We start from the raw sequence: 21,080 nt of genomic DNA on the forward strand, positions 1-21,080 counted from the left end.
TCATCATCAAATTTGAAAGGCACATCTTTCTCAAGTAAATTGCACAACGGCTTAGATATCTTTGAAAAGTCCTTGATGAATCGCCGATAAAAACCCGCATGACCGAGAAAACTACGGATTCCTTTCACCGAATTAGGTGGGGGAAGATTTTCAATGACTCCCACCTTGGCCTTGTCCACCTCCAGACCTTTGCTAGAGACCTTATGCCCAAGGATAATGCCTTCACGCACCATAAAATGGCATTTCTCCCAATTAAGCACCAAATTAGTTTCCACGCATCTTTTGAGTACGGCGCGCAGATTATTCAAACATTCATCATATGAGTGTCCAAAGACGGAGAAGTCATCCATGAACACTTCGACGTTATTTCCAATCATGTCAGAGAATATAGCCATCATACATCTCTGAAAGGTGGCCGGGGCGCCACATAACCCAAACGAAACTCTTCGAAAAGCAAATGTGCCAAATGGACAAGTGAAGGTAGTCTTTTCCTGATCCTCTGGTGCAATACAAATCTGATTATTCCTGGAATACCCATCCAGAAGACAAAAATACTCATGTCCCGCCAATTTGTCAAGCATTTGATCAATGAATGGGAGAGGGAAGTGATCCTTCCTTGTGGCTTTGTTCAATTTTCTATAATCCATGCTCTCCATCCTGTAACTGTTCGAGTAGGGATGAGCTCATTCTTTTCATTTGCGACCACAGTGATACCTCCTTTCTTAGGTACACATTGCACGGGGCTCACCCACGAGCTGTCAGAAATAGGATAAATGATGCCTGCATCTAGCCATTTCAGAATTTCTTTCTTCACCACCTCCTTCATGATCGGGTTCAGTCTTCGCTGCTGTTCCACAGTTGGCTTACTACCTTCCTCTAACATAATTTTATGCATACAATATGAAGGACTTATCCCCTTGATGTCTGCTATGGTCCATCCTATAGTCGATTTGAATTCTCTCAAAATCCTTAAGAGCTTGTCTTCCTCACTACCTGAAAGGTCAGCTGAAATAATAACAGGTAACGTAGATGAATCACCTAAAAAGGCATACCTCAAGTGTTCAGGTAATGGTTTGAGCTCTAAGGTAGGCGCTTCCTCTATTGATGGTTTGAGCTTCCCTTCAGCGTTCTTGAGGTCAGAAGTACCAAGAGATTCAAATGGTATATCTAGCTTTCGCTTCCAGGGAGAAGCGTTCAGATATTGTAATTGCTCATTGCTATCTTCATCATCACTGTCAAATTCCCCCACTAAGGCCTTTTCCAATGCATCAGACATTAGCATGTGATCGAGTTCCGAAGTAACCGCAGAATCAATCACATCCACTTTTAAGCACTCCTCATCTTCTGTAGGGAATTTCATTGCCTTGAATATGTTGAAGGTCACATCCTGATCTTGAACCCGCATAGTAAGTTCCCCTTTTTGCACATCTATCAAGGTACGGTCAGTAGCCAAGAAAGGCCTCCCCAAGATTATGGGAATCTTCTTATCTTCCTCAAAATCCAGAATAACAAAATCAGCAGGAAAGAAGAGCTTATCCACCTTGACGAGCACATCATCAACTATGCCCCTTGGGTAAGTAATGGAACGGTCCGCCAATTGTAGCGACATGTATGTGGGTTTTGGATCAGGCAGATCCAGTTTTTTAAAGATCGACAACGGCATCAGATTAATGCTTGCTCCCAAATCACAAAGGCACTTGTCAAAAGTTAGATTGCCAATTGTGCAAGGAATGGTGAAGCTTCCTGGATCTTTCAGTTTTGGTGGTAACTTTTATTGCAGAACTGCGCTGCATTCTTCCGTGAGAGCAACGGTTTCAAGGTCATCCAGTTTCACCTTCCTTGAAAGAATAGTCTTCATAAACTTCGCATAACTAGGCATTTGTTCCAGAGCCTCAGCGAAAGGTATATTGATGTGAAGTTTCTTGAACACCTCCAGAAACTTCCCGAACTGTCTATCCAGCTTTTGTTGCTGCAATCTCTTAGGAAAAGGTGGTGGAGGATAGAGCTGTTTCTCCCCTGTATTAGCCTCAGGCAGAGTGTGTTCAACAGTAGTCTTCCTTGGTTCCGCCGCTTTCTCCCTTTGCTTAGATTCTTCATCTCTAACTTCAGCTTCGACTTCTTTTGCCTTTTCAGCATCAGCTACTTTTCCAGACCTTAAGGTAATAGCCTTGACTTGCTCTTTAGCTTCCTTCCTGCCTGGTACTTCCGTGTCACTGGGAAGAGTGCCAGGTTGATGATTGAGCACTGCATTGGCTAATTAACCGATTTGATTTTCCAAGGTCTTGATAGAAACCGCCTGACTCTTGCACAACAGCTTAAGTTCCTCAAAATCAGCACTAGTAGGTGCAGCTGCACTTCCCTGTTGAGGATATGATTGTCTTGTAGCATACTGCTGTGGTTGCTGGAATCCAGGTGGGTTAAACTGTTTACTCACTCCTTGCTGATATGGTGGCTGAATAGCATTCTGATTATTTCCCCAGCTGAAATTTGGATGATTTCTGTTGTTAGGATGATAGGTTGTTGGCACAGGCTGCTGTTGTCGCTGATAATTATTCACATACTGAACAGATTCGTTGACAAGAGAACACTGATCCGTAGCATGAGAACCTGCACAAAGCTCACAAACCATAGCTATTTGATTAACTCCATACGTAGCCAAAGAATCAACCTTCATTGATAGCGCTTGGAGCTGGGCTGCAATAGCGGTGGCTGCATCAACTTCCAGAATACCTGCTACCTTGCCTGACGTCATCCTCTGAGTTGGGTTTTGATGCTCATTTGCAGCCATCGTCTCGATAAGATTATACGCCTCAGTATAGCTTTTAGCCCATAAGGCGCCTCCAGCTGCTGCATCGAGCATGGGCCGAGATTGGGCCCCCAAACCATTATAAAAACCAGTGATTACCATCCAATCCGGCATTCCATGATGTGGACATTTTCTCAACATTTCCTTGTAGCGTTCCCAAGCCTCGCACATAGATTCTGTAGGTTGCTGCGCAAACTGAGTAAGAGCACTCCTCATAGCAGCAGTCTTTGCCATTGGATAAAACTTCACCAGAAACTTTTGCGCAAGATCTTGCCACGTAGTGATGGACCCAGCTGGTTCAGAATGTAACCAGTCTTTAGCTTTATCCCTCAGTGAGAATGGGAAAAGCCTCAACTTGATAGCCTCATCAGTCACGCCATTATACTTAAAAGTGCTGCAGATCTCGACAAAATTCCTTATGTGCATGTTGGGGTCTTCAGTTTCCGCTCCTCCAAAAGAAACAGAATTCTGCACCATCTGAATAGTGCCTGGCTTGATTTCAAAGGTGTTAGCTTGAATAGCCGGATGAAGGATGCTTGACTGAATGTCATCAATTTTAGGCCGAGAAAAATCCATAAGAGCTGGATCAGCTTGAACAATACGATCTCCCATGTTTACTGGTTCTTTCTGCTCAGTTCCTGAATCCGAATCCTCAAAATCTAACTTCTCCGGAGTATCAATAACTTCGTCTTTTCCTTCAGCTGTATCTAAGGTCCTCTTGCGAGCACGAGAACGAGTTTGCATAAACGCTTGCTAAAGTACCTGAAACACAACCGAAAAGAGTAATTAACTACTACGTCCTAATCACTGAGTCCTAATGACCAATGATGGTAAGTACATAAACTAAACAAATACGCTGAGTCCCCAGCAGCGGCGCCAAAAACTTGTTAGGGCGAAATCACGCACTAATATTCACGCAAGTATACGCGTTCGCAAGTAATATAGAATACTTTCTAGTTCGTTCCCTCAGAGACTCAGACTAATTTATTGTCTAATTTAACTCACTCACCAATGTATGATTACTTCTCAATGTTAAGATAATAACACTTAAAATTGTTGATTAAATATTAACTATAATTAACTACTTAATTAACCACTTAACTAACACTTCAATTTATCAATAATAAAACACTCATGAGATCACAACTTCATTATTACTTCCTTCTATAGCCATAGTTATTACCTTTAGCATGTGACAGTGATGATATTAATCGAATAACACGAAACTGATAAAAGCCAACTTTCATTGTACTAATACCATTCTACCAAACATCCACAATTAAGATAGAAGTTGAATAGTCATCAATTATGTTGAGTTCCTATATGTCTACAGAAATTGACAACACAACGATTTAAGCACAAGTTATTCCTTTTGATTACATAGGGCAAATAAAACTGTTAGAGTTACCCACTAATCATGCACAATGTACATGAACCTATGCTATCATGGCAAGTTCTAAATCTCAAGATCCACCGTTGCTTCACAAGAGATTAACACCCTATCTTATATGTTCGCGACGCACATAAGACGAATACGCACAACCAATACTAGATATCATGCAATCATCACATACTAAAGTATTAAACAATTAACTAAAGAATTCCATAATAAATCCGTTACAACCCCATGATCACGATTAGCCCATAATAGAACTTATCGCCATCATGGGTTCATATGAAATCATGATAACAAACACAAGAAAATAATAACTAAACTAATTATATTAAAACAGAGTGCGTCACAAGAGTAAATAAGTCAAAGCAAGAAAACTAGCATCCAACGTTACAATGAAACAAGAATCACAAGAATATATGCTTCATCTTCGTTGCTGTGTGCTAAATCGGTCTTCTTCCTTATCTCCTTCGCTTCTTGCAAAACACAATCTAAAACATAATCTCCTCTTAATACTCTGTGAAAAACGTCTCAAATCTACTTATATAATACTCCCATAAAACTCAGATTACATAGAAGTTGGAAGCCAAACAGAAGTAGAAGTCTAAAATAATATATCTTTTTCCCCGACCCTGCGCGGCCGCTCAGCATTTCTGCGCGGGCGCGCAAGGCTGCTGCGCGGCCGCTCAGCATTGCTGCGCGGGCGCGCAGGACCCTTCTGGAAAAATTCCATGTTTGCTCCGTTTTTTCACCGTAATCTGCCCGTTCTTTTCCTCTCGCAATGGTGAACACATGCCAAGGCTTATTCTTGATGATTCCTCCTCCGAAATGCAACTAATACCCTGAAATGTATAAACACTAGAAAAACACATCAAATACACAAAATACTTGATTTCAAGACACCAATTTAAGCCATTTTAAGACGTTCTAAGTGGTATAAAATGCCACTTATCATGTGGATATGATAAACACATCAATTCCTGATTCCCCTTCTTTAACTCTATTGGGGAAGCCAAAATCTAGTGCAAGTGAGCATCATCTTTTAGATAATTTGTTGGCTTAGTTGCCAATTCTTTCAGGAACTGTTGTGTCATCTGTGCCTAAAATATCTTCAATCAGCACAGAGTCAACAATAGTTTCTATTCCCAGCTCATTCATTTCTACTCTCTCGACGAATATTGCTCATCCGTCGAGTAGTGATTGTATCCCGACAGATAAGCCTAACAGCAGTTATCCGTCAGATAGCAAAACCACTCACTCGATGGATATCACTTATCCATCGAGTATCTCTGCACAGCTTCAAACTTCAATTCTTTCAAGTGCAGAAGATTTAGTGATTGTACAGTCACTCTTAGGATTGAGAGAGAAGAGGGTTTTGAGTGAGAGTCTGGGTTGCTCCCAGGAAAAAGGAGAGGAAATGAGTGGAAATCTGCAATCCATTTCTTCAGGATTGGCAAAAGGGAGTGAGAGGAGTCCCACCTTAGTTGGTGAAGGTGAGGGTGTGAGGGTGGGGAGCCAGGGTGAGACCCTGATGCAACAAAAGAGAGAAAATGAGAGAAATGCAGGTACTGGAGCAATAAGGATGGATGTCATTGCTAGTGAGTCAATGAATGCCCATGATGCAGACAGGGAAGGACTATCTCAGCATTTTAAAGCTGTTATAGATTCTACTTCTCTTGATGCTGAGGCATTTACTCACCTTGTTCCAGCTTATCAAATTCTAGTTGAACAGGGCAATGACAATGCAGAAAGGATGCTCAATCTGGTGTATACCACCCAGTCTATGCAAAGGGCTAAGGATGCCATCACAGCTTTGTCTTCTACTGCTGGTGATTTGGACTATGAGACTGGGGGTTCAGCTAATTTTTTTGGAGATGGGAGTGGGGATAGTGAAGATGAAGCAATGGACATAGGGGGAGAAGTAGGCTCAAGCTCAAGGTTAGGTATGCCATCATGGGCATTCTCAAAGCACTGTGATGAGTATTACTTCAAGACAACCCTGATCCAGTTAATTAATCAAACTCACACTGCTCTTCAAACCACTACCAATTCTAGCACCAAGAAGCTCCTTCAGGCACATCTAACCTCCCTGCAACTTCAGCAAATCCAGGGCCTCCAGCATGCTAGAGATGTGGACACCATGAAGGGTGATATTGAGGAGATGAAGAAGGCCATTTCAGATAAAATAGACTCTAAACTTCCAGACACTGCAATGATTGACATTAAGAGTCAATTAAGGAAAAATTCTGATCTTGCAACCAAGATAGAATCCTTGGATACAAGAGTGTCAGCTATGGAAGCATCTTTGACTGCCATTCATCTCCATCAAGCCCAGCAGACTAATCTACTTCAAAAACTGGTGGAAGCTCAAACCCCCTCCACAACTCAACTTGATGATAACAAAAAGGGGGAGAAAGGACCAAGTGAGGGGGAGAAGCTTCAGATACAAATCAGTAAAGTAATTGTGCCTTCAATTACTATCTCAAAGCCACCAGTCAAAGATGGTATAGATCTGATTCAAGCAGCAGCAGCCAACTTGAAAGTTGCTGAGAAAGAAAAGTTGAGTTTGGTCAACTGGGAGAAGATTGATGAGGAAATACAGAAGAAGTTTGAACATGTCAAGGAGCCAGTTAAGTCAGCCATTCATCACTCTCAAGTCAACCAAATTAGTGTGAATGAGATGAGCATGAACTATCTGGAAATAGGACAATCTTCCTGCATCAAGTCTCCAAAGGATGAAATGATTCTTAAACCAAGGGCAAACTACTCAAAATCATCTTTGAAGAACCCCTTGGACACTGTGTATGAGACACCCAAGCCTGATGAGAAAAAGCTTCTATCAAGATCAATTGTCTTCTATAAGGATCCAGCTGATTCAGGTTCTAAAAGGAGGATTGCTAAGATTTTCAGAAATGGAAAGAAATTTGTGTGGTGGCTGGACATCCTCAATTTGCTCAAGCAAAGAGAGAAGAAAAAGCTAGATTGAAGCAGGAAAAGAAGCAGACTGCTCTAGATGCTAAAAAGGCTAAACAGAAGAAAGAGCAGATTGTTATCTTGGCCAAGCTACATGCTGTAAATTCATCACAACAAATACCCTCTCAACCATCTGAAGCTACTGAATCAAGGAAGCAAGTTGAAGAACAGAAGAAATCTCCAAGAAAGAAAGAATTGGCTAAAAGAACTAAAAGGAGACTAGATATTGTTGACAAGGAATTGGAAGATCAATTTCCTAAGGAATCCACACCAGCTACAACTCAAGCAACAAAGCCTTCTGTGGTATTTGAAGACATAAGGGTGGTGGATCTCTACAGGAATATTCATGGTGAACCTATTGTGCCCAAGGATGAGCCAACAGAATGGGAGAACATGCCAATTCCAGACTTTAATCTACCAATCCTTAGCAAGCAAAAAAGGACTAAGTCAAGAGCAGTCAAGAAAGTGAAGCTGTCACCTCTCAAATCGAAATCTATAGTCAAAGTTCAGCCCAAAGTCAATAGGGGAGACTATATGTACTTGTGTGACATCAAAGAATTTTATGATCTAAATCTCTATCTGGATGAACTAGATGAAGTAAGAGGGATTGATGCATACAGAAACCTACCTGAAAGGTCAGTGTTCAAGTACAAAGGAGGAAAGGAGATTCAGTGGTCACTTTACAAGATTCTTCAAGAGAGCCAAGTTGTACTGACTAAAGTTTATTCATCCTTTAAGAAGAACTTTGGGTTCAATGTCACTGCAAGAAGACTAGTATTGAAGAAGATTGAAGAACTACGGAGTGTTAGAGTTAAAGATGCACTCCCAAAGACTCTAATCATCCCATACACAGGGAGAAGAGTGCATCTAAGGCCCTACTTGCTGATGGAGTTCATAGATGACAAAGGTGTGAGAAGATTCTTCAGATTAGAAGACCAATTGGGCATCTCTAGCAATGAGACTCTTTTGGAAATGCAAGGAAAGCTAAATCTCTCAGAATCTGATGAACTGGAATTCCACAGGGCAGCTCCAAAATCAGATTGATGAAAACAACAGAAAGCTTGGAAGAAGATCCAGACCTTCAAAAAACTAGATAAATCTGCTCAGGCTAGAGGAGCATCTTGAAAATGATTGTGAGCAAAATTTTGTATAATTTTTGTTATTTGAAGCACTTTTCAATATTATCTACCTTTCTTTAAAGTTATATTTTTAGGATGTTTTGTTATCATCAAGTATCTTTTAATTTATGGCTACAATTCCAGTAGACATAAATGGGGGGAGATTGTTGTGTATATGTTGTGTACTTGATGATTTCATGAACAAAACACCTTAGTAGATTTTGCTTAGTGAAATAATATAGCACTCAACGGATAAGAATTATAGTCCCGACGGATAACTCATATAGTCCCGACGGATGATGACCTATTATCCATCGAGTGAGTAGCTTATGTAATAATGAGTCTGTAGCACATTTCTGCATACACCTTTGTATAGATTCTGTAGTAGCATATAAGTCATGTTGACTTTAACTAGATTTGCAGAATATGTTGATTAATTGCACATAGATGATGTCTTGTAATTCTGCATAAATGAAATGAAGTCAAGTGCCAAAATAGCTACCGACGGATGATTAACAAAGTCATCGACGGATGATCAAATGGCTATCAACGGATGATTAACAAAGCCATCGACGGATGATCAGTATAGCAGTCGACAGATGATCAATAAAGCCATCAACGGATGATCATAAACTCGACGGATGATCATGTACTCAATGGATAAAGAATTTAAATATTCGTTGACAGTGACAACATAGTCACATGCGTCGAAGTGTATGCAAATGGAATGAGGAAACCTATTAATTGGGTAATAGAGAACAAAGTAGCAAAGTATTAGACTCGATGTTTTTTATGATGATCCTGTCTTTTGACTTTGTAATCTTGGTAATATATAAACCAAGAAGTAGCAAATAGAAACAGATCTGGGAACACAACAAGAGAAACATTTGTAAGCAGAATTATTTGCATTTCTCTGTATTCTCAGTAGTTCAATATTTGTAAGCAGCTGTGAGCATATTTGCACACAGGGTTCTCTCGATATATAATATATATCTCTGGTGGAATCATTCAAATCCACCAGAAAGTTTTTTAAAGACTCTTGTTTTTAATTACTTGTGTTTTGATTCACTTAAGTTTTTATTCCGCATTGTGCTAATCAATACACTTATATTTATATTTGAGTTAGAACATTTTATTTCAAGAAAAAGTTTCAAGAATTCTATTCAACCCCCCTTCTGTAATTCTTGTCATATTGTTAAGGGACTAACAAAGATTCTGTTCAATGGTCTTGATGGAGATATGTTTGACAATGTCATCAACTGTAAAACTGCTAAGGATATTTAGGATACAATTCAAATCATATGTGATGGAACTGAACAAGTGAGGGAAAATAAAATACAACTTCTTATCCAGCAGTATGAGCACTTTCATTGTGAAGTTAGTGAATCTTTAAGTGACATTTTTAGTAGGTTTCAAAAACTACTAAATACACTGAAGTTGCATGGAAGAATCTACCAGATAAAACATTCAAACCTGAAATTCCTTAGATCTCTGCCAAAAGACTAGAATCCTATGACTGAATTTCTTAGAAACTCTCAAGATTATAAAGAGTTTACTTTGGAGAGACTGTATGGTATTCTAAAAACTTATGAGCTTGAGTTGGAACAAGATGAGCAGTTAAAGAAAGGAAGGAAGAAGGGAGGATCTATTGCATTGGTAGCTGAACAAGAGAGAATGAAGGAGATGAAGGTTGAAGCTGTGGAATCTGCACCAAACACAAGGGTTTGTGAAGGCAAAGGAAAAGGGCTAATGGCTGAGCATGAAGATCATCTTAGTCAGGATGAGATGGAGGACATAGATGAACATCTAGCTTTCCTATCAAGAAAATTTTCCAAGCTCAAATTTAAAAAGAATTTTGGAGCAACCAAGCCAAATAGAAATATGGTGGATAAATCTAAATTCAAGTGTTTCAAATGTGGCTTGATGGTCATCTTGCAAATGAATGCAGAAAGCCTGATTATGAGAAAAGAAAGTTTGAGCATGTGGATTATAAAAAGAAATATATTTGATTTGCTCAAACAAAAGGAAAGGGCTTTCCTTACTCAAGAAAATGACTGGGCAGCTGATGGGGTAGATGAGGATGAAGAAATAAGCTATGTCAATCTAGCTCTAATGACCAAATCAGATGAAGCAGGGGTCAGTTCTTCAAGCAATCAGGTAATCACTACTAATCTAGCACACCTTTCTATAGATAAGTGTAATGATGCTATAAATGACATGTCAACATAATTATATCACTTGCGTGTTATACTTAAATCACTCACTAAAGAAAACACAAAAAATAAAGATAAAAATCTATTTTTAAGTGAGAGGAATTCTGTGTTAGAAACTCAATTTGTTGAGTTTGAGAAACTGAAGATAGAATGTAAGATTGCAAAAGATGAATTGACTGGATCTTTGAAGAAAGAGGAAATTTCGAGAAAGTAACTTGAACGAGAGCAAGAGTAAATCAAGGCTTGGAAGTCATCAAGAAATGTAAGTGCCCAAATTACTAAGGTTTAAGGAATAGAATCATTTTGTGAAGAAGCCTGGAAAAAGGACAAGGAGAAGCTGGATCTTGTATTGGTAGAAGGATAATCAACGGATATGGAATCAACGGATGATGAAGTTTATCCGTTGTTAAGTGGAATTTATGTCCATTTAGAACGTCCTATAGATGCTTGAATTAGTGTTTTGTACTCAAGTTATTTATGTATTTGATATGTTTTTGTAGTATTTTGCATTTCAGGGCATAGTCGGAAGCCAGAAGGGATTCACAATGTTTTTAAGCTTGGAATGGTGTTAGGAAGGTGTCTTGGATGAATGCTCATTGATCGCCATCAGAAACCAGCAAAGAAAACAGAAGGAAGAATTTTCTCCAGAAGGTCAGCACGCCCGTGCTGTAGTAGCGCGCGGCCGCGCCAGTTTGTCAGAGTTACAGCGCGCCCGCGCTGGGAGAGCACGTGGTCGCGCCAGGCCGAAACTGAAGAATCTTGTTTTGAGTAGAAGATTGATTTTCTGGACTTCCATTCTGATTGAGCTGCTATATAAAGACATCTTAAAGACATTTTTCACAACGGAGACTAAGGAGAAGACGGCGAGAAGACCTAGGAGCACAAATACAACAAAGGAGAAGAAAAGCTTGTTTATACTTGTGATTCTTTAATTGAGTTGTAATCTTGGATGCTAGTTTTCTTGTTTATTGAACCTATTACTATTGTTTAATGTACTTTGGTTTTTATTCAATTTATAAAGACTTAGTTTATTATACTATGCTTTCATCGGAACCCACGGTGATGATGAGTTCGGTTATGGGCTAATCGTTATCGTGGGGTTCTAACATTTTTACTTATGAATTTCTTTAGTTAATTTGTTTCGATACCTTAGTGTGTGGTGATTGTATGATATTCTAGTATTGGTTGTTCTTATTCGTCTTATGAGCGTCGCGAACTTATAAGATAGCGTGTTAATCTCTATTGAATCGAAAGTGAACATAGGGATTTAGAACTTGCCATGCTAGCATAGGTTCATGTATTTGATATGCATGATTCGTAGGTAATTTTAACCATCTTACTTGTCTTATGTAATCACGATAGATAACTTGTGCACAGTGGCGGACCCAGGAATAAATTTTACTGGGGGCACAATATATAAATAATAACATAGAACTAATAAAAGATGCGTAATATTATAGGAAAAAAGAAATAACTTACAATTCAAATTTGTTCCCTTCTAGTTTTCATCTTTTGGAATCGATCTATAATATCTTCATTTGTTACTTCAGCAAGGGCTTCCTTTTCTATAGCTGAAATAAGACAATCATTCAAAAAATCGTCACCAATTCTATTGCGCAAATCTGACTTCACAAGCTTCATTGCAGAAAAACATCTCTCAACTGTTGCGGTTGCAACTGGCAAAATTAATGATAACTTCACTAGTCGATACACCAAAGAATAACAATGAATTTTTTTCGTTTCAACCAAGACTCTAGCAAGATCACTAATGCCATTCAAGTTGGCAAATCTTTCATCTGCTTTCACATTATCAATATAAATGCTCAATTCATGCTCAATAGCAATCCTGTCAGCAAGACTAAAATCATTTGGATAAAACTCCGTTAACTTCATCAACTTCAATGGATCAAAATTACCAAATGAATCACGTGGATCCAAAGAAGCCATACAAATAAGTAATTCAGAGTTTACCTCATTAAAGCGATCATTAAACTCTGCAATTTGCATATCCACCACCACATTAAAACAATCAAAAGAATAATAATGCTCATTGGTGATTCCAGTTTTTCTCCGCCGATTCTTTGGATTAACATAAGCCTCTGTCATATCCAATTTTTCAATTTCATACTTGTCACAAAAAGAAATTACCTTCTTTAAAAAAGAATCCCACCCATCAACTCGAAACTTTTGTAGTTGTCGTTTTGTTGACTCCACTAATGAGATGGCATTCAAGATATCTTGATCTTTTCTTTGCAATGCCTGTGACAATACATCTGTGAGTCCCAAAATATACAACATCAAGTGTAAATAAAATACAAACTCAAATGATGTGAAATATATTTGAAGACCGCTTGCTTGACGTTGTTGCACATCTCTTTCTCCCTCCTTTTCAACATATTTAAGCACCTCAATTACACTTGGATACAAATCAACCAATCTTAGAAGTGTTTTATAATGTGAACTCCAACGTGTATCTCCGGCTCTTATAAGAGAAAGTTCTTGATTCAACCCACTTCCAGTTTCAAGTTCACCACGACCCAACTCCTTTAACAATGTCTCTTTTTGACTATCTCGAAGCATATCAGTCCTTTTACAAGAACCACCAACCACATTCATTAAGACCGCAATCATATCAAAGAAGTCACCAACAGCAAAATGTTTTTTTGCAACTGCCACAACAACCAACTGAAGTTGATGAGCAAAGCAATGTACATAATATGCCGAGCTATTTTCTCTCATGATTAATGTTTTCAACCCATTAAACTGACCACGCATGTTACTTGCACCATCATAACCTTGTCCTCTGAAGTATGACAAGGCCCTTTAATCAAATATGCTCTCCTTATTTCATCTCTTTGATCAGGATGATATTCTATAATTCTTTTTCTATCGAAGGGATCCCATGAAAGGTCTTTCAAGTCAACTTTTTTAGGCATTACAGGACTAGAGCTTGGCTGAACAGAATTAACATTTTCTCTTGAGGATTCTCCGCCCGGACCACCCACATTATTAGTATCATCTAAGGTCGAAAACAATTTTCTTTTAAAAAATCTTTCCATTTTATATCTGTCATGTATCAAATAAACATACTCAGATTTCAGATTATATCACAAAATTTAAAATTATACACAAAAAATATGCATTAAAAAACAATAAACAAAACCAACTCAAATTTGATCAAATATATACATAGTTACATACAATATACTGTATTAGTGTATACATATATTACACACATAAAAGGAGGAGACTATGATAAAATAGAATTTAAGAACTTACACTTAGAGAGAGGACATAAGATGATCTTAATCTGCTACAGCTTTTTCCTCCAAGTCTCCAAATTTACGGTTTGTCTTTTTCAATTACAATATTAGGTTTTTTTTTGTTTTTTTGTTCGCCCTTTTACCACTCTGTTCTTTCTGCACGGCTACAGCGATTTTAGACTTTGGTTTTTATTGAATTGGGCTAACTTGGACTAGTTAACATCATTTTTATTTAATTGGGCTTGATAAATATCTTGACAAATAATATAAATGAAATGGGCTGGAGCTAGTTAAATATTGGACTAGTGGGGGCATTACTATCTAACCAGTGGGTGCACCCTATTTGGGACTATATATATTAATGTCTTGTACCAAATTTCACTGGGGGCCCATCCCCCCAATATTGTATATGTAAGTCCGCCCCTGCTTGTGCATTAAACCGTTATGTTGTCAAATTCTATAGACATATAGGGTCTCAATATAATTGGTATCTATTATTCTTCTATCTATTTTGTGGATGTTTGGTAGTAGGGTATTCGTACAACAAAAGTTGGTGTTTCTAGTTTCGTGTTATCTGATTAGTGTCATCACCATTGCATGCTAAGGTTAAGAACAAATAGGCTATTGAATGAAGTATTTAATGAAGTTAGAATCCCATGTTTGTGTTATACAAGTAAATCAACCTTAATTCTCTTAGTTAATATTAGTTAATATAATCTCGTAGTTATAAGCAATCTCAACTTGTTATTATCTTAGCATTGAATAATAACCATACCATTGTTGCATAAGTGCATAAATTGAAGTTAATCTAAAAGAGTCTCTGTGGGAACGAACTAGAAATAATTATATATTACTTGCGAACGCGTATACTTGCGTGTAAATTAGCGCGTGTTTTCGTCCTAACATCCGTCGAAAGCTAAAAAGGATTATCCGTTGAAAAATAAGGATGCTCATCCGCTGACAAAATAGAAGCCAATTAGCAAAGCCAAGCTAGCTAAAATAAATGAGAAATATGGATCAGTTTCTAAGAACTTTGTTATAGGAGAATCAAGTCAAGTCAAAGAGAACAAAAGAGTGAATGTGGGGCATTTGTCAATAAAATAACTGAATGACAGATTGGAGAAAAATTGAGGTCAAATCAGATTTTTAAAGGAAAAATAATAGGAATGGGAAAGTGGGAATTAACAAACATAACAACTACACACCTGATAAATATGCACCAAGAAAAATCTGTGTTAAGTGTGGTAGTGTTAATCATTTGTCTATTAATTTCAAATCTGCTATGCCTGCACCCATGTCTGCACCTCCCTCATTTGCCAACATGCCCGCAATGCCTATGAATGTTATGCCTGTATAAAAATTGAATGCGCAATTTGCTAATATGCCATTTGCACAAAATCCTTACTATGTTGCATTCAATATGCCCCAAATGCCATTTAACATGTCATACTAGAATAACATGTTTGCACATAATATTTCATTTCATGTTAAGCAACCTGTGCATGATAATTCTGCAATTATGAATGGTTTTCAAAGCCCTACTCTAATGACCAAGGTAGAATCTATATATGTTGTGTTTGATGATAAGAAGATTGAAGGACAACAAGATGAAGGTTTCCATAAAAGCCTCAAATTAGACAATGTTGAGATGAAATGTGATGATAGTGATGATGAAAGTGATCAAGAAACAATTTCTATGGAATATGCAGAAAATCAGCAACAAATGAAGCGCATAATTCTACATCCGTCGAAAGACAAAGTGCAGCATCCATCGAAAGACAAAGTGCAACATCCGTTGAAAGACATGGCGCGTCATCCGTTGACAGACAAACTGCATCATCCGTCGAAAGACAAAACTCAACATCTATTGAACCATTAATAGGAGTTGAAGGCTCTTTTAGATCATAAATTTAAAGGACCCCAACATCAAATCAAAGATCCACAAACTCAGGGGGAGTTTCTTCTAATCAAAACTCAGTCACACATCAAGACAACCATGAGGCCTCTTCATTTAGAGCTAATCTACCACAACAAAGGAACTGGACTAGAGATCACCCATTTGAACTAATTATTGGTGATGCATATTCAAGAGTGCAAACAAGAAAAGCAACTCAAGATGAATGTGTATATAGCAGCTTTCTGTCATAGGAAGATCCAAAGAAGGTAGAAGAAGTTTTGTTGGATCTTTATTGGGTTGTAACTATGTAAGAAGAGCTAAACCAATTTGAAAGGAATGGAGTATAGAAGCTGGTACCCAAACTAAAAGGCAAGAATCATATTAACATCAAATGGATATTCAGAAACAAGATAGATGAGAATGGTATAGTGATAAGGAATAAAGTAAGATTGGATGCTAAAGGCTATTGTCAACAGGAAGGGATAGATTTTGATAAAACTTTTGCTCCTGTTGCAAGACTTTAAGCTATCAGAATTTTTCTAGCCTATGCAGCTCATGCCAATTTTAAAGTCAATCAAATGGATGTAAAGAGTGTCTTTCTAAATGAATATTTGGCAGAGGAAGTCTATGTCAGTCAGCCTCCTGGTTTTGAAGACCCCAACTTTTCAAAATATGTTTACTATCTTTTGAAAGCACTCTATGGATTGAAGCAAGCACCTAGAGCCTGGTATGATACTTTGTTAAAATTTCTTCTAGAAAATCATTTCACAAGTGGTACTGTTGACAAAACTATTTTCTTTAGAAATATTAATGGCTCTAGTATACTTGTTTAAATTTATGTAGATGATATTATATTTGGCTATACAAATGAAAAACTTTGTAAAAAGTTTTCCAAACTAATGCAAAGTAAATATGAAATGAGCATGATGGGAGAACTAACTTCACTTCTTTGGTCTCCAAGTTAAGCAAGTTAGTGATGGAATATTCATTAGTCAAACCAGATACATTCATAATCTTTTAAAGAAGTTTGATTTAATGGATTGCACATCTGCAAAAACTCTCAACATCAACAGGCTAGTGTGATTTTAAAGCCTAAGAAACATTCATCAAAATACTCAAGCTAAAATCCACTGGACCTAGTCTATTCAACTCCTAAACCTGATGAAAAGAAGCTGCTTGGTCACTCTATTGCAAATCACAAAGATCCAAGAGACTCAGTTTTGAAGAAAAGGATAGAAAGGATCTACAGGCATGGAAAACTGATTTATGTGATGGCTGGACATCCTCAATTTGGAGAAGTCAAAAGAGAAAAGAGATTGAGGCTTGAATCTCAAAAAAAGCAGGTTGACTTAGAAGCAAAGAAACAAGTTGAGAAGGGTATTGCAAGGAGAGAGCCAAAAGGAAGCTGATATTTGAAGAAGAAAAGGAAGAACCAAATCCAACTCAGTCTACTACCACAAATCAACCAACTATGTCCACAATGGAGCAAGTTGAAATCAAGGTCCATCATGGTGTGAACTTCCATGGTGAGCCAATCATTCTCAAGGATGAACCAATAGACTAAGAAAGCTTACCTATACCTGAGATGGACATCCCAATTCCAAGAATCAAATTCATCAATAATAATAATAATAATTATAATAATAATAATAATTATTATTATTATTATTATTATTATTATTATTATTATTATCTAAAATTACTCATATTATTGGCAGTTCGTAACTCACTTTTATTTTCATTTTTGCGATTTGGGTCTACAGTATTTTCTCAGTCAACTTGAACCCCATACAATTAATTTCGCTTCTATTTGCACCCCATTGACGACTTTCCATCCAAGATGAAAGTAAACTTTAACAGAAGCGGGCGCATTTCAGTAAATTAATAATTTAAACAGAAAAAATAGAGTATATGGCACTTTTTAACCCATTTTTTGGGCATTTTTTTTATTTCGGATCTATATTATATTTCCTTGCATGTTGCATCTTTAATTTTGAATTTCGCTTTGTTTTACATCCCCTGGACCGTTTTTAACTTTTATATTAGGGGTAAAATTGAAAATTTCTGGACTCCAAGAACAAATCGCCAGATCTTTCGATTTCCCAATACAAACCTACAAATAAATACATGAATCGATTGCAAATAACAATAAAAAGCTATCTGTAATATCATATTTTATGAAAAAAGCGTGGAATACAAACCCCCAATTCAAAATAAGAATCGTAGAATCGAGTTTAATTTTTATTATAGCGGATATGGATCGGCATATTAAAAATTTGATCCAGGATTCGATCCGATAAAAAATGTAATTATAAACGGAGTGAATATTTAATAGGCCGATCCATATCTGCTAAAATAAAAATTAAACTCGATTCTAGATTCTTATTTCGAATTAGGGGTTTGATTTTCGGGCATTTTTCATGAAATATGATATTACAGATAGCTTTTAATTGTTATTTGCAATCGATTTATGTATTTATTTGTAGGTTTGGATTGGGAAATCGAAGAATCTGGCGATTTGTTCTTGGAGACCAGAAATTTCCGATTTTACCCCTTATATAAAAGTTAAAAACGGTTCAGGAAATGTAAAATAAAGCGAAATTTAAAGTTAAAGGTGCAACTTGCAAGGAAATATAATATAGACCCGAATTGAAAAAACACCCAAAGAAATGGGCTACAAAATGTCATTTACTCTATTTTCTTATGTTTTAATTAGTAATTTACTGAAATGCCCCTACTTCCGTTAAAGTTAACGGTCATCTTGGATGGAAAGTCGTCAATGGGGTGCAAATAGAAGCGAAATGAATTTTATGGGGTCCAAGTTGATAGAGAAAATAATGTAGACCCAAATCGTAAAAATGAAAATAAAAGTGGGTTACGAACTGCTAATTACTCAATTTTATTTTCCTAAATATATACTCCATCCGTCCCCCTCAATTATTTACATTAGAGGACGGGAGCTCGGCACGGACTTTAATGCTTTTATTAAATGAAGTTGCATAAAAAAAATTTAAATTTTTTTTCTTCTAAATAAAAATATGATGTTCAAACTTTAATACAAAAAAAGAAAATTTTAAAAATAATTTACAGAAATATATTTTATAATAGCCTTAAAATGCGTGTCAAACATGTGAAAAAAAGTGTAAAGAAATGAGAGATACGGAGGTAGTATTTATACAATATATCTAGCATACACGGCACACTATATCTAACATACACGTCACTTGTTGTTATAGACTAAAATGCACTCTTGGTAAGATTTTTTGTATAAAATGCAATTAGGAAGTCACATTTTAGGGGAAAAGTTATTAAGCTCAAGAATAAAAAATTAAGAAAACTTAAAATTCAAATAACAATTATAAAACAAATTTTTATGTAAAAAAACTATTGTATTATGCAGTTGTTGAAGTTGAAACAATCATAGACATTTTTACAACACTCCCATGAATCGCCCTCAGCAGAATAACAAGAAATGATACTAAATATATTTTTTGTCATAAAAAATCACTACAAATATTATTTTCGCAAAAAAAACCCAAAATTCAAATAACAATTGTAAAATAAAATTTTATGTGAAAAAACTATTATATTCTGCAACAGTTATAGTTAAAATACTCCCATAGATCGCCCTCAACAACAATAAGAAACACTACTACATATATTATTTTAGCTAAATATCAAATATCGAAAAATATATCTCGCACCAATGCCACAATGCCACTACACCTTGAAAACTACTCCTCATATATATCAACAAATACATCATTCATTTACTAGTCGTCAACATAAATATGGATTAAACAATTTCAGCTAAATGAATATCAATTTGTATAATTTAGAATATTTGCGTGCATTACACGGGTTATAGAGCTAATATAATAGAACGAGGAAGTCAATTATTGACTATCATCAACATTTACATGCTATGTGAGATCTCACAAATTTTGTCAAATAATATCTGACATTTTTTATTTGTAAGTATTGTATTATAACACATAAATGACTGGTCAATTTTATTTATGGGAAAACTTTGGATAACACAAATAATTACTCAGCATTTAGAAATTTTACCCGGAGGGCTTTCGGAGACCTCAACATTTCTCAAAAATAAAAAGTACTATAAACTTTTATTTTTGCCTGAAAACCATCTGTTTATGACCCGTTCATTGTCCAGAAAGCAAACGTATTTAATAAATCGGTCAGTTGTAATTGGTCACGGACTCACAGGAATAATGGATTATAAATTCATTTTGTTGGTTACCCGCCTTAGACAAACATGTAGAACCGAATGATAGTTGGATTGGACAATCAATTTTAACCGCATATGAGTGGCATATGTCCCCGATTCCATGCATGTCAGGGATCTTGTCCATCAATGGTGAAATGAAGAAGACGGTCAAGAAAGATAAAGAAGGAAGATATCACATAAGAAGGAAAATGTCACATCTACAATTCACGTACGATTTGTATGAATATTCACATCTGCAATTCCACATTTCAAATCAATGATGTGATTAAGTGATTTACGTTAAAACCAAAATAAATAAATATAAACTTCTACTTTTGCCTCAAAACCTGCTGTTTATATGCTTCCATGAAATTCATAATTTGACAAATATTTATTTCTAATTTTCACGGATTCGATTTTTGGTCTATCCAAAATTTGTTTGAACATATATTCATATGCGAGGCATATAAGATTTATTGTTAAAAAGTTTAAAAATTAAATAGGTCAATTATAACTGGTCACACACTCCATTGTTATAAAATATAAATTTATTATTATGATAGTTGGATTGGACAATCGATTTTAAACGCAATTATCAGTGACCTCATGTAATAAAGGCGGTTAGAGCACTATTTTGTACTAAAATTTATAAGTTGGCTTGGTAAATTTTTATAGCAAATTAACCAGGGTAATTTTTTGGTGCATGATTTAAGTGACGTTTAAGAACTTGAATTTCATTTAAAATTAATTTGATCAAATAAAATGTTGAGATAAGTTAAAAAAATTTGAATTTCATTTAAAATTCAAAATATTTAAATATTAGTAAAGAAATGAGAATTTGAAATGATAAGTCAAATAATATTATTTTAAAATTTACTCCCTCCATCTCATATTATGAGTCTTGTTTTGACTAATATATTGTCAAATTGACCAACTTTTAACCGATAATTACGACAATTTTATGTATTATTTTAAAAAAATAAAAAGAACATTTGAAAGAAAATTAGATATATTTTCTAATGATACAAATTTTAAAAATTATCTAATTATATTTTATACGTAATTTACGGTCAAAATTTAAATAATTTAACTGTTAGATTAGTCAAAACATGACACATAGAAAGAAGAAATATCATTTTAAATAAAATGCTAGTTTTCAAAGAGGAAAGATTTTACCGTTATTCATTTA

At 36.1% G+C, this 21,080-nt stretch overlaps 1 protein-coding gene and 1 non-coding gene across 2 annotated transcripts; one reads left to right on the forward strand and one right to left on the reverse strand.

Annotated features, from left to right (window-relative positions):
- The first annotated feature begins 2,918 nt into the window (after positions 1 to 2,918).
- LOC141722389 (small nucleolar RNA R71) lies at positions 2,919 to 3,025 on the forward strand. Its single transcript, XR_012575409.1, has one exon. It is a non-coding gene; the product is annotated as a small nucleolar RNA R71 (small nucleolar RNA).
- An 8,906-nt stretch (positions 3,026 to 11,931) lies between these two features.
- On the reverse strand, positions 11,932 to 13,510 carry LOC141719800 (uncharacterized). Its single transcript, XM_074522177.1, has 2 exons — positions 13,443 to 13,510; positions 11,932 to 13,306 (listed from the first exon to the last, which is right to left on the reverse strand). The coding sequence occupies exons 1-2, from the start codon at positions 13,508 to 13,510 to the stop codon at positions 11,986 to 11,988; spliced, it is 1,389 nt and encodes a 462-aa protein (XP_074378278.1). The 3' UTR covers positions 11,932 to 11,985.
- Between the last annotated feature and the right edge of the window lie 7,570 nt (positions 13,511 to 21,080).

Source organism: Apium graveolens, chromosome 4 (genome assembly GCF_009905375.1).
Source record: "Apium graveolens cultivar Ventura chromosome 4, ASM990537v1, whole genome shotgun sequence".
Taxonomy (NCBI): domain Eukaryota; kingdom Viridiplantae; phylum Streptophyta; class Magnoliopsida; order Apiales; family Apiaceae; genus Apium; species Apium graveolens.